The sequence below is a fragment of the Schistocerca gregaria genome, chromosome 1 (assembly GCF_023897955.1).
Source record: "Schistocerca gregaria isolate iqSchGreg1 chromosome 1, iqSchGreg1.2, whole genome shotgun sequence".
NCBI lineage: Eukaryota > Metazoa > Arthropoda > Insecta > Orthoptera > Acrididae > Schistocerca > Schistocerca gregaria.
The window spans coordinates 1043944710-1043959108 of record NC_064920.1 but is presented as its reverse complement, the minus strand read 5'-3'; the positions used below and the strand labels follow the sequence as shown (position 1 = coordinate 1043959108).

Below are 14399 nucleotides of genomic sequence, written 5' to 3'. Positions count from 1 at the left end.
CGAACGTAACTGAGCCTAACACAACGCAAATGACGTTTATACATTCTTGCTCTCTTAAAAAGCGTGATGATTTTGTTTCATTTTCCAACAGTTATTTCTGCTGCTATCACAGACCTCAGTTTTTGTCTCCGTTGAAGCTCCATCGGGCATCTGGAAGAGTGGAGAGTACTGACGTCTTGACTCCCCCGGCTTATCGGCAGGCAATCAATCTGCCATTAGGGTAATGGTCGCCGTGCGCAGCGCTTAAGACAGCGCGGTCAGACACCTCGCGATTAGTACGAGATGGGACGCCCACTGCTCTTCTTCGTGCTCGGCTGGGGGCTGGTCTCCGTGACGGCTGATATCGACTCCGCAGGTGAGTCAATGTCGTATTTGTGTGAAAAATTGCCTACATAAGCTCAAGGGTGGCAGGAATCAGCCAATACGATGCCGGTGCTGTGTGCTGACTCCTGTCGCTCAGAAATATTTACGTCACTTTACCCCTCTCGTCTTGCAGTGGAGAACAGTTTTGCGGTATCAGGCGCCGCAGTCTCTTAAACTGGTGTATCCATTTTATTGTATATCCTTAGGTTGCGGAGGAAGTCACTCTACGCCCCTTATCAGTTGTGTCCCATTCATCTTGACGTGTACTCATCCGCTAGAGTTTAAGTTGGCGCTTGGTTTGTATATGTTCACGGACAGTTATAAGCTAGTCATACTAACTTCGACATAAACTGGAGACGCCAAGGCGGCGCTCGCAATCCGGTGATGTAAAGGTTAGGACACGCCATGATTATCGATAGAGGTGAAACGTGCTTTCTAATGGTATTATGGAGACCAAGAAGCGGACCATGCAGTGATACGAAAAACCCGTAAAAAGTTAAAATTAGCACATTCTTCATGTAACACCGTGCTACTTGTGTTTCTAGAATAAGAAGAAAGCTCGAGGCAGATTTCTTGGTGGTGAAAACACAAATAATATGTGAGGTGCACTCCTGAAAGTAACCTGTGCCTTTCAGAATTGGCGAGACAGAACACAATGCGTATGAGCTTACGAGTACTTTAATACTACATCTCCCATCACCTCCTACTCGTAACATTTTGTATACGTTAAGTGCTGAAAAATTTTAGTTCTGGCGTGGTGTATATCCCATGGGATGGTATTATGTCTAGGAGGTTCAGACAGAAAAAGATCTCCTCTGCAGAAGTAGGGCCGGATTTACAAGAGGGGGAGCCCAAGTGCTTTCGGCGTTCAACCCCTTCTGCCCCATCCACCGAGCACCATCGCTCGTTCGTTTTCATTAAATGGTGTCAAAATTTCACCTGTTAATGTTAATATTACGTATCTGGCAGTTCAAATTTCCATTTTCGTGCTTAGAAAAACATACGAAATGAATCTTTTAGCCTGACCAATAACTTTATTTTTTGTTCAATTGTTTGTTTCCTATTTTGTGTACCATTTAGTTTGTTCGTGCCGCCCATAGTATTGGATACTTTTTAAGCAAGGCTAATAGTGAACGTTCCTGAAGACGGCAACTGAGAACCAAAGCAATGCCGGTTCGTATAAGATTCGATGCAAAACCTAACTATACAGGTAGTTCGGACTAGCAACATTAACAATCATGAACCAAACGCTACAGTAAGTGGCCCGTAGAAGATCAATGTAATTTCTCAGTAGTTCCAGTTACACAATAATATTGTACCAGGTTTAATTGAGAGATCGTGGAGTAATACCGAACAAATCAAAAACTTTTGAATATAGTGCACTAACTGAGAAATATTGTGCATTTCGACAATAATCGTGCCAGTAGCTCACATTTCTCGTTGAAGTACAGTCTTTCGGCTTTTTTTGCGTTCAGTGATACATTTATCAACTAAAAAGAGTTCAAATTGAGGAGAAAGATTATGCACATTAATGTGCATGTCATTGTACAAATGACTGGTGACGTTATATAATGTTGGGAGACATGAAGAGAGCGCACCTACACAGCTACGAGAGTGGTCGTCTTGTTTTTTTAGTTGCCAAACATAGGGCGTTCATTTGTAGTTCAGCCTCAGTTTTCTGAAGACTTTTCGTGAGGGAATTTTCGACACTCCCCAAATTTACATCATATATTTTTTCCCTTCTGCTTGGAAGGACAGAACAGTTATCACAGCAACAATATCTTGATCGTTCAAAATTTCTAACCAGACTAAATAATGCACTTGTATTGAGCAGGCTAGGGAGAACTATAATAATATTGCACAATACCGTACAGTAATATTAACCGCCTATTTTTCACATCCCACTAGGTGTATGTCAGGCTGGTCCTCATGTCCCGCTTCAGTTACACGACTCGCAGGCATTTGAATACGTTCGTACTATTACACTGATTTCGTCCCGTGGCGCACGGGATGGCGACATGAAAGGCGTCCGGCCACCCTCCGACACCAACATCGCCCAATCCATAGTAACGAGTGCGACCGCGCGCTGAAGTGGGAGAAAGGCCGGAGGTCAATGGTGATGAATATTAACCGTCAAGGACCCGAATTAGAGAGTGTTGCTGGTGCGTCTTAATGTATACAAATTCCTTGCAATCAATCCTTTTATTTGTCTTTTGTGCACCCAAGCCTGTCGAAAATCCAAGTGCCGATCAAAGTCTCTCGGCGCTCCCCTTCACCCGGTGATTCAGGACCGGGCCTATCTGACCCATGCCTAAAGTGGTCTCTGTGTAGGACAATGGGGACTGTGTAAATAAGTGAGGAGAAAGTTTGTGTTCGTGTGTGTGGACCTTATGAGGTCCTCGTGGTAATGGGAGTCCTACATGTTGGTTAGGTGTTGGAAATGTGATACTTATTTTAACATTCAGTTAGAAAAAAATTAAAGGTTAGTTACGAAATACATGTTGACGACTATGGCAGCTAGGGCAGATGCTAAACTGTCGTATCGAAACGAACACAAAGAGCTGAACAGATACTGTACCTAATTGTACTGTACTGCCAGAAGCCATATGGCTTCTGGCGGCTTCTTGTCCAGGTGGATGATTGCCTGTATGTTGCGGCCTCTCAGTCTTTCTATAAATTTTTTATTTGCATAATTTTCTTTCTATTGAAGCGACCAGTACTTAAGAGGTTCCAGCAGTCATGGATGTAGCTCAATTGCGCCTCTCTAGAAAAGAATCTTTAGAAGTTGAATTCACATCCAGCTCCTACGTGTTAATTCAGTAACAGTTTGAAAAAAGCTAGAATATTAAATGGATACTGACTACTAGCAAGTATACGTTGAGCCATTTGCCGCGTAAGTAACATGAGGTCCCTCACGTCCTCCCCTCCCTCACGTCCTCCTCACCTCACCATCAAGCTCAGGTACGGGATACGCTGTCGAAAGATGAAAAAATAAGAGATTTATCATACAGAGCAAAAACGAAAAGCCAATTCTTTTCTACATGTAACACTGCAAAAAGAACGAAGCATTTGCGGACAGTGAATGCTTTAAGAAACAAAAATTTTTAGAATAATCAAAAAATGCGCCGAATAGAGGACCCAGAGTACAATTGAAGAGTTGAAACAGAAAAGGCTCAAAGTGCCACAATAAGGAATTTTGAAGTTTTGTGTGAGATGGGATCTACATGCTACGTCTAATAATGTATAAAAGGATGAAACAGCCTCGAATGAAAGTGTAGTACCAAATGTAATCAACTAACTGCATGTGGGGTAGCAGCCACTGCTGTTGACATTTGAAAGGTCCAATGTTCCGCGCACTTATTCCTCACTGTTCAAAAAAAAGACCGAGCTGGCAGATTTTTGAACAGTTAGAGAGGAAAGAAACGGCGAATCAAAGGAGAAGGCACAAGGGCAACAACGGGGGAAAACTGAAAAATGGAGGGAATAAATGCATGTTGTTGTTGTTGTCTTCAGTCTTGAGACTGGTTTGATGCAGCTCTCCATGCTACTCTATCCTGTGCAAGCTTCTTCATCTCCCAGTACCTACTGCAACCTACATCCTTCTGAATCTGCTTAGTGTATTCATCTCTTGGTCTCCCTCTACGATTTTTACCCTCCACGCTGCCCTCCAATACTAAATTGGTGATCCCTTGATGCCACAGAACAAGTCCTACTAACCGATCCCTTCTTCTAATCAAGTTGTGCCACAAACTCCTCTTCTCCCCAATTCTGTTCAATACCTCCTCATTAGTTATGTGATCTACCTATCTAATCTTCAGCGTTCTTCTGTAGCACCACGTTGCGAAAGCTTCTATTCTCTTCTGATCTAAACTATTTATCGTCCATGTTTCACTTCTGTACATGGCTACACTCCATACAAACGCTTTCAGAAACTACTTCCTGAAACTTAAATCTATACTCGATGTTAAATTTATATTCTTCAGAAACGCTTTCCTTGCCAATGCCAGTCTGCATTTTATATCCTCTCTACTTCGACAGTCATCAGTTATTTTGCTCCCCAAATAGAAAAACTCCTTTATTACTTCAAGTGTCTCATTTCGTAATGTAATTCCCTCAGCATCACCCGACTTTATTCGACTACATTCCATTATCCTCGTTTTGCCTTTGTTGATGCTCACCTTATATCTTCCTTTCAAGACACTGTCCATTCCCTTCAACTAATCTTCCAAGTCCTTTGCCGTCTCTGACAGAATTACAGTGTCATCGGTGAACCTCAAAGTTTTTATTTCTTCTCCATGGATTTTAATACCTACTCCGAATTTTTTTCTTTTGTTTCCTTTACTGCTTGCTCAATATACAGATTGAATAACATCGGGGGGAGGCTACAACCCTGTCTCACTCTCTTCCCAACCACTGCTTCCCTTTCATGTCCCTCGACTCTTATAACTGCCATCTGGTAAAGAAGTAAGAAATTAAAACTTGGTTTCTGATGATAATGTTGTACTGAATGTAGAGAGTAAATGTAGTATACAGTAAACTTTTTCTCTTCCGTTATTTTGCGCTTGCGCGTGGGATTAAGTCAGCGAGAAAACGTTTCGAAAAGGTTTGAGATTATTCGTAAGGATGGTTGGAAGTCGCTAAGTGCTCTAATTCTCGAATACAGGCTGAATATAGTCTGTGTTCATTTGCGCGCCATGGATTGACTGTCTGGCAATTTCTCTTCAGTTATAATTGCTAACTCATGGAATCTTCAGTAGTTTTTATTTATGGCAATTCACTCGCATGTGATCTACTGAAAAATAAAACGAACACTGAAAATGTGTTATTTCAATTCTGTTTGGTCTTTCTTGACATCGTTGTCATTGTTATAACGGATAGTCATTTGTCATTGTTAGTTCTAAGTATCGTGCTAAATTGGCGATGTTTTCTTTCTCTGCCCCATTGCTAATGAAGAAAATAAGGAGTAACCCACTAAATTACACGCCCATATCTTTAACGTCGATACGCAACAGGATTTTAGAACATATGTTGTGTACGAACATAATGAATTACCTTGAAGAAAACGGTCTATTGACACACAGTCAACATGGGTTTAGAAAACATCGTTCCTGTGAAACACTAACTAGCTCTTTATTCACATAAAGTGCTGAGTACTATTGACAAGGGATTTCAGATCGATTCCATATTTCTGTATTTTCAGAAGGCTTTTGACACTGTACCACACAAGCGGCTCTTAGTGAAATTGCGTTCTTCTGGAATGTCGTCTCAGTTATGTGACTGGATCTGTGATTTCCTGTCAGAGAGGTAACAGTTCGTAGAAATTGACGGAAAGTCATCGAGTAAAACAGAAGTAATTTCTGGCGTTCCCCAAGGTAGTGTTATAGGCCCTTTGCTGTTCCTTATCTATATAAACGATTTGGGAGACAAACTGAACAGCCGTCTTCGGTTGTTTGCAGATGATGCTGTCGTTTATCGACTAATAAAGACATCAGATGATCAGAACAAATCGCAAAACGATTTAGAAGAAATATCGGAACGGTGCGAAAAGTGGCAGTTGACCTTAAATAACGGAAAGTGTGAGAACATCCACATCAGTGCTAAAAGAAACACGTTTAACTTCGGTTGCACGATAAATCAGTCTAATCTAAAAGCCGTAAATTCAGCTAAATACCTAGGTTTTACCATTACGAACAATTTTAATTGGAAGGAACACACAGAAAATGTTGTGGTGAAGGCGAACCAAAGATGCGTTTTATTGGCAGGACACTAAGAAAGTGTAACAGACCTACTAAGGAGACTGCCCTACCCCCATGAACCATGGACCTTGCCGTTGGTGGGGAGGCTTGCGTGCCTCAGCGATACAGATAGCCGTACCGTAGGTGCGACCACAACGGAGGGGTATCTGTTGAGAGGCCAGACAAAAGTGTGGTTCCTGAAGAAGGGCAACAGCCTTTTCAGTAGTTGCAGGGGCAACAGTCTGGATGATTGACTGATCTGGCCTTGCAACACTAACCAAAACAGTCTTGCTGTGCTGGTACTGCGAACGGCTGAAAGCAAGGAGAAACTACAGCCATAATTTTCCCCGAGGGCATGCAGCTTTACTGTATGGTAAAATGATGATGGCGTCCTCTTTGGTAAAATATTCCGGAGGTAAAATAGTCCCCCATTCGGATCTCCGGGCGGGGACTACTCAGGAGGACGTCATTATCAAGAGAAAGAAAACTGGCGTTCTACGGATCGGATCGTGGAATGTCAGATCCCTTAATCGGGCATGTAGGTTAGAAGATTTAAAATGGGAAATGGATAGGTTAAAGTTAGATATAGTGGGAATTAGTGAAGTTCGGTTGCAGGAGGAACAAGACTTTTCGTCAGGTGAATACAGGGTTATGAATACAAAATAAAATAGGGGTAATGCAGGAGTAGGTTTAATAATGAATAAAAAAAATAGGAGTGCGGGTGAGCTACTACCAACAGCATAGTGAACGCATTATTGTCGCCACGATAGCCCATGCCTACTACAGTTGTAGAAGTTTATATGCCAACTAGCTCTGCAGATGATGAAGAAATTGATGAAATGTATGATGAGATAGAAGAAATTATTCAGGTAGTGGAGGGAGACGAAAATTTAATAGTCATGGGTGACTGGAATTCGAGAGTAGGAAACGGGAGAGAAGGAAACATAGTAGGTGAATATGGATTGGAGGAGAGAAATGAAAGAGGAAGCCGGCTGGTAGAATTTTGCACAGAGCATAACTTAATCATAGCGAACACTAGCTTCAAGAATCATAAAAGAAGGTTGTATACATGGAAGACTCCTGGAGATACTAGAAGGTATCAGATAGATTATATAATGGTAAGACAGAGATTTAGGAACCAGGTTTTAAATTGTAAGACATTTCCAGGGGCAGATGTGGACTCTGACCACAATCTATTGGTTATGAACTGTAGATTAAAACTGAAGAAACTGCAAAAAGGTGGGAATTTAAGGAGATGGGACCTGGATAAACTGAAAGAACCAGAGGTTGTACAGGGTTCAGGAAGAGCATAAGGGAACAATTGACAAGAATGGGGGAAATAAATACAGTAGTAGAAGAATGGGTAGCTCTGAGGGATGAAGTAGTGAAGGCAGCAGAGGATCAAGTAGGTAAAAAGACGAGGGCTGGTAGAAATCCTTGGGTAACAGAAGAAATATTGAATTTAATTGATGAAAGTATAAAATATAAAAACGCAGTAAATGAAGCAGACAAAAGGGAATACAAACGTCTCAAAAATGAGATCGACAGGAAGAGCAAAATGGCTACGCAGGGTTGGCTAGAGGACAAATGTAAATCCGTTGGAATTCGATTACTCGATAAATAGTACAATTCTCAATGCTGTCAATTCAACTAAGTACCTGGGTGTAAAAATTACGAACTACTTCAGTTGGAAAGACCACATAGATAATATTGTGGGGAAGGCGAGCCAAAGGTTGCGTTTCATTGGCAGGACACTTAGAAGATGCAACAAGTCCACTAAAGAGACATCTTACACTACACTCGTTCGTCCTCTGTTAGAATATTGCTGCGCGGTGTGGGATCCTTACCAGGTGGGATTGACGGAAGACATCGAAAAGGTGCAAAAAAGGGCAGCTCGTTTTGTATTATCACGTAACAGGGGAGAGAGTGTGGCAGATATATGCGCGAATTGGGATGGAAGTCGTTACAGTAAAGACGTTTTTCGTCGCGGCGAGATCTTTTTACGAAATTTCAGTCACCAAATTTCTCTTCCGAATGCGAAAATATTTTGTTGAGCCCAACCTACATAGGTAGAAATGATCATCAAAATAAAATAAGAGAAATCAGAGCTCGAACAGAAAGGTTTAGGTGTTCGTTTTTCCCTCGCGCTCTTAGGGAGTGGAATGGTAGAGAGATAGTATGATTGAGGTTCGATGAACCCTCTGCCAAGCACTTAAATGTAAATTGCAGAGTAGTCATGTAGATGTAGATGTAGATGTAAGAATGTAGAGGCTTATCTCACTAGGGGTAAGATAGATACTGCCTACAGGAAAATTAGAGAGACCTTTGGAGATAAGAGAACAACTTGTATGAACATCAAGAGCTCAGATGGAAACCCAGTTCTAAGCAAAGAAGGGAAAGCAGAAAGGTGGAAGGAGTATATAGAGGGTCTATACAAGGTCGATTTACTTGAGGACAATATTATGGAAATGGAAGAGGATGTAGATGGAGATGAAATTGGATATATGATACTGCGTGAAGAGTTTTACAGAGCACTGAAAGACCTGAGTCGAAACAAGGCCACCGGAGTAGACAACATTCCATTGGAACTGCTGACGGCCTTGGGAGAGTCAGTCCTGACAAAACTCTACCATCTGGTGAGCAAGATGTATGAGACAGGCGAAATACCCTCAGACTTCAAGAAGAATATAATAATTCCAAACCCAAAGAAAGCAGGTGTTGACAGATGTGAAAATTACCCAACTATCAGTTTAATAAGTCACAGCCTCAAAATACTGACTCGAATTCCTTACAGACGAATGGAAAAACTGGTAGAAGCCGACCTCGGCGAAGATCAGTTTGGATTCCGGAGAAATGTTGGAACACGTGAGGCAATACTGACCCTACGACTTATCTTAGAAGCTAGATTAAGGAAAGGCAAACCTACGTTTCTAACATTTGTGGACTTAGAGAAAGCTTTTGACAATGTTGACTGGAATACTCTCTTTCAAATTCTAAAGGTGGCAGGGGTAAAATACAGGGAAGGAAAGGCTATTTACAATTTGTACAGAAAGCAGATGGCAGTTATAAGAGTTGAGGGGCATGAAAGGGAAGCAGCGGTTGGGAAAGGAGTGAGACAGGGTTGTAGCCTCTCCCCGATGTTATTCAATCTGTATATTGAGCAAGCAGTAAAGGAAACAAAAGAAAAAAATTCGGAGTAGGTATTAAAATCCATGGAGAAGAAATAAAAACTTTGAGGTTCGCCAATGACACTGTAATTCTGTCAGAAACAGCAAAGGACCTGGAAGATTAGTTGAAGGGAATGGACAGTGTCTTGAAAGGAGGATATAAGATGAACACCAACAAAAGTAAAACGAAGATAATGGAATGTAGTCGAATTGAGTCGGCTGATGGTGAGGGAATTAAATTAGGAAATGAGACACTTGAAGTAATAAAGGAGTTTTGCTATTTGGGGAGCAAAATAACTGATGACTGTCGAAGTAGAGAGGATATAAAATGCAGAATGGCATTGGCAAGGAAAGCGTTTCTGAAGAAGAGAAATTTGTTAACATCGAGTATAGATTTAAGTGTCAGTAAGCATTTTCTGAAGGTATTTGTATGGAGTGCAGCCATGTATGGAAGTGAAACATGGACGATAAATAGTATGGACAAGAAGAGAATAGAAGCTTTCGAAATGTAATGCTACAGAAGAATGCTGAAGATTAGGTGGGTAGATCACGTAAGTAATGAGGAGTTATTGAATAGAATAGGGGAGAATAGGAGTTTGTGGCACAACTTGACAAGAAGAAGGGACCGGTTGGTAGGACATATTATGAGGCATCTGGGATCACCAATTTAGTACTGGAGGGCAGCGTGGAGGGTAAAAATCGTAGAGGGAGACCAAGAGATGAATACACTAAGCAGATTCAGAAGGATGTAGGTTGCAGTAAGTACTGGGAGATGAAGAAGCTTGCACAGGATAGAGTAGCATGGAGAGCTGCATCAAACCAGTCTCAGGGCTGAAGACAACAACAACAAACAACAAGGAGACTGCCTACACCACACTTGTCCATACTGTTGCGCGGTGTGGGATCCTTACCAGATAGGACTGATGGAGTACATGGAAAAAGTTCAAAGAAAGGCAGCAAGTTTTGCATTATCGCGAAATATGGGAGAGAGTGTCAGAGAAATGATAAAGGATTTTGGATGGACATCATTAAAAGAAAGGCTTTTTTAGTTGCGACGGAATCTTCTCACGAAATTCCAATCACCAACTTTCTTCTGCGAATGCGAATATATTTTGTTGACACCGACTTACATAGGGAGGGACGATCACCAAGATAAAATAAGGGAAATAAGAGGTCGTACGGAAAGAGATACGTGTTCATTTTTCTCGCGCGCTATACGAGATTGGAATAATAGAGAATTGTGAAGTTGGTTCGATGAACCCTCTGCCAGGCACTTAAATGTGATTTGCAGAGTATCCATGTAGTTGGAGATGTATCACTATTACTTTTCAAATGACAAAATATGTACTTACACTTCCAGTTTATAAGACAGTTGCTTACCGTTAACGGAATTGCTATTTTAAAAAAGTAAGAAATTCGGAATAAAATCCTATTAAAACAAATTCTCCGACTTTTGGTAAAACTTAAGCACAGTCCGAAACAGATTACAAGATTTGCTCGTATCTTATGAACAAAGATACAATAATGAAAAGTAGACTAATGGTGGATCTACTAGTAAAAACATAAAACTTTTCTAAAAATTATTTTCTAAGACAGAATTGCGAAATGCGGGATGGCATTTGGCAACGCGTGATATTAACCGATGACATAACAGACATGACAGATTGGCTGATTGAAATATAAACATTTGCTCCATGATATATAACGATATTTTTGTATAAGTTTAAGCTATGAGCTTAGTTCCCAACTTAAACCACCACATCTGAAATCGCGACAACAGAAGCAGCAAAAGTGTGTGAAAACCAAGTCAATGCTGCTCGCTACACTCGCAGTAGTTTAAGAAAGCAGTGTTCTTCATGTCCCAACCTGAAGACCAACTTGGAAGTCGGGACATTTTCCGGAGAAGCGCAAAAAAATATGACAATGATGGTGTGCTGTTAGGACTAAATCTACCAACCACCTTGGAAATCGCTACAAATTCCTAAAAAAACGTACGTCATACGTCTCTTAAAAATGTCTCATTGCAAATCAAAGTTATTACATTTCTTTAAGAAATATCCAAACAAATCCGAAATAGTTTATACGGTTTCTTAAGTTTATTACCTGCTTTTAATTAATTAAAGATTAAAACGATGGTTCGGTGGCACAAAGGTCGAAAATACATTGTGTGGTATAAACGCAGACATGATTACTTACAGTTTTCTTCAACAAAAGCGAAGCCACATCCTCTGCAACTACACTTCAAGTCGGGCCGCTCAAAGCGAAACGGCCGCAAAAGTGCTGACTTTCCCCATAAATTACACAAGAACTGAATACGCGAAAAATCATCTCTACACCATTAGAAAATCAGTCCGAACTTAAATTATAATGGACCGATTTGTGTGTCTGTTGTTGCTAGGCAAAGATCTCACTTTCATTTTTTTTTACGGGATACATATTCCGCGTTTTTGCAACTGTAATTGTGTCACTTGGGTACGAAATGGATAAAAATAAGTATTTAAATTCAATATAAGTAATAATTACAGTGTGAAATATAATAATAGTAACATAATACATGAAGTATTTTCATTAACAAAACAAAAAACTTTTTTCAGCGTGTGATGTACAAATGAAAATATTTGTTTCGTGAAAGGGACACTCCACGCAATAACTGCCATTAGATTACAATAGTACGTCAAAGTGTGTCGAGTTCATACATTTTTCATTAGATTCAAGTAAATCTTGGTTCTCTTGCAAGTATTTGAGCGGAACTGACGATTCTAGCTACAGAAGGTGTAGCTCACGGCGGAAATTATTTCCCCTTCTTTTTTTATCGTCAAGGAACACGTAATTTGCTTCATATTCAGTGATCAGGCATCAGGCAATGAATATATTGATTTGATATTAAAGTTTTGTTATAGCTGTGGTTCTACAATGCATTTTCGCTCTGCTATTGCGGTTACAATATTAATGTAGGAGCCCGTACACCTATAACATTAGATGTACGAGATCCATGACTTAAAAAAAGAAAAATGTTTATGAGAAACAAAATGGTTTCAAATGGCTCTAAGCATTAAGCCCCTTCGTTCTCTTAAGGATTTGTGGGCAGCCCTCCAGGATTCAATGTGTCAGTTCCCTCCAGCACTACTTCAGATATTAGTCGAGTCCATGAAACGTTGTATTGCGGCACTTATGCGTGATGGTGTAGGCCCTACACGATATTAGGCAGATATACCAGTTTCTTTGGCTCTTCAGTGTATTTAAGAGAAATGTTTACAGATTCGATAATTTTATACCGTTAATTACATACGTTGTATGTGAAAGATAAAGAGCAAAAGATCCAAACAATGGAGTGTTCCTAGTCGCCTTCAAGTTGCTTTATTGGGGTTTTAGACATCTGAATTTAAGTGTCAGATGTTAATGCAGAGCCGGCCGGAGTGGCCGAGCGGTTCTAGGCGCTACAGTCTGGTACCGCGCGACCGCTCCGGTCGCAGGTTCGAATCCTGCCTTGTGCATGGATGTGTGTGATGTCCTTAGGTTGGTTCGGTTTAAGTAGTTGTAAGTCCTAGGGGACTGATGACATCAGAAGTTAAGTCCCATAGTGCTCAGAGCCTTTTGAACCATTTGTTAATGTAGAGTAGACGTAACAGGCGTGACTCAGGCAAAACGCAGTGCTGGTACGATGGAAACAGGATGTACATCTGTGTAAAAGTAGGAAATAGGGCATGTCGTCATCTTCAGCTATTGCAGGTATCGACAACTCACATATCCTCTGGAGGACCATTTCCATTTTAGCTGACACAGTGGTTCCCCGTCCGAATGGAGGGTAAAATGCTTTAAAAACAATCATATAAAAGGATGAAGCAGAACTCCATCGACAAACTTTCATAGGTGGTAATATGGACTAAAAATTAGAAAAATATATCTAGTGAACATGGACTATAAAATGCATACCTTGCGAGGAATGAAAACTTGTTCATCAACGCCACTGTGTGCCAAATGTCTTTTAGTGAAGTTCTTTGCTTCTGTATTTTGAAGATGGTGGAATGGACCAAAAGGTTAAAAAAATGTCCAGTAAACAAGAGCTCTGAATGCGTACCGTAAGAGCTATGAGCACTTGTTCATCTTCGCTATTGAGGGACATCACTTTTACTGAACAGTTTACGTCACAATATTGCAACCACTTATACCGGCTGATAGCGTGCGATTTCTCTGTCAATTCTGATGACAAATTTCAGAAGTTGAAAATAATATTCAGACACAATACCATAATGAAAGCTCTGATAGCTGAAACAATGGTACAAAATGTTACTGTGTGAAATTCATATGTAACTGAGATACAAGGGCTAACCTGTTCTTTCTGAGCAGATTTTACATTATATCTTCTTACTTATTCACATTTTAGATTTAAGAAATGTAAGTTGTAATACTGTTTTTTTTATTGCACAGCATTATTCTGACAGGATAGGGCGAGATGTCTCTACATTAGGTGAACAATTATTGTATACTGAACCGCAATAAAAGTAACAATTGTGATAATGCCTTTACATAAGATATAATTTTGAAATAGATATTAACTAATAGCCAATCCATAATGTAAAGGCGTTGGAAGGTATCTGGATATTAATATTTATTTATACACAATAGATGAAGTAAGATGGTATCATATTTTTCCATCTTCAATGAGTAATTATTGAGCAAATATATCAACAAAGATAACATCCAATCAAATGAGAAGCCAAGTAATAGCTAAACTATATGTCAAAGCTCAATAGTTCATGCAGTACACAGTATCAGGTTACTCCTGATCAATACTCTTAAGGAAATTACAAAATAAGTAAGTTATCAATAGCAGCATATAGTCTTACAAAGAAAGAAAGGAGCATTTAGAATGGATGTTCTTGAGTCACAATTCTCAAGGTATATTTTTCACATTACGGGGCACTGTTACATACAGTTAATGAGCAGTTGAAACACAGCTTCCACTTTCGCAATGATAATGGTGACTATTCACTTCTGTGGTATAAATGGAATAGCACATCAGTGGTTTAAGTCATATCTACAGAGTAGGAAACAAAAAGTTTCTTTATATGGGTTAAGTTATTAAAATAAGTTTGCCACTCCATCTAACTGGGGTGAAATTACATTAGGTGTT

The 14399-nt window shown here is 40.1% G+C and overlaps 1 protein-coding gene across 2 annotated transcripts in view; it reads left to right on the top strand.

Moving 5' to 3' along the window:
• Positions 1-270: 270 nt before the first annotated feature.
• The window catches only part of LOC126280671 (uncharacterized), a 70075-nt gene continuing 55946 nt past the window's right edge, over positions 271-14399 (top strand). For both annotated transcript variants that reach the window (XM_049979784.1, XM_049979783.1), the window contains exon 1: positions 271-355. In XM_049979784.1, the coding sequence (XP_049835741.1) occupies positions 283-355 (73 nt within the window). In that variant the 5' untranslated portion in view covers positions 271-282. The remainder of the gene's footprint in view (positions 356-14399) is intronic.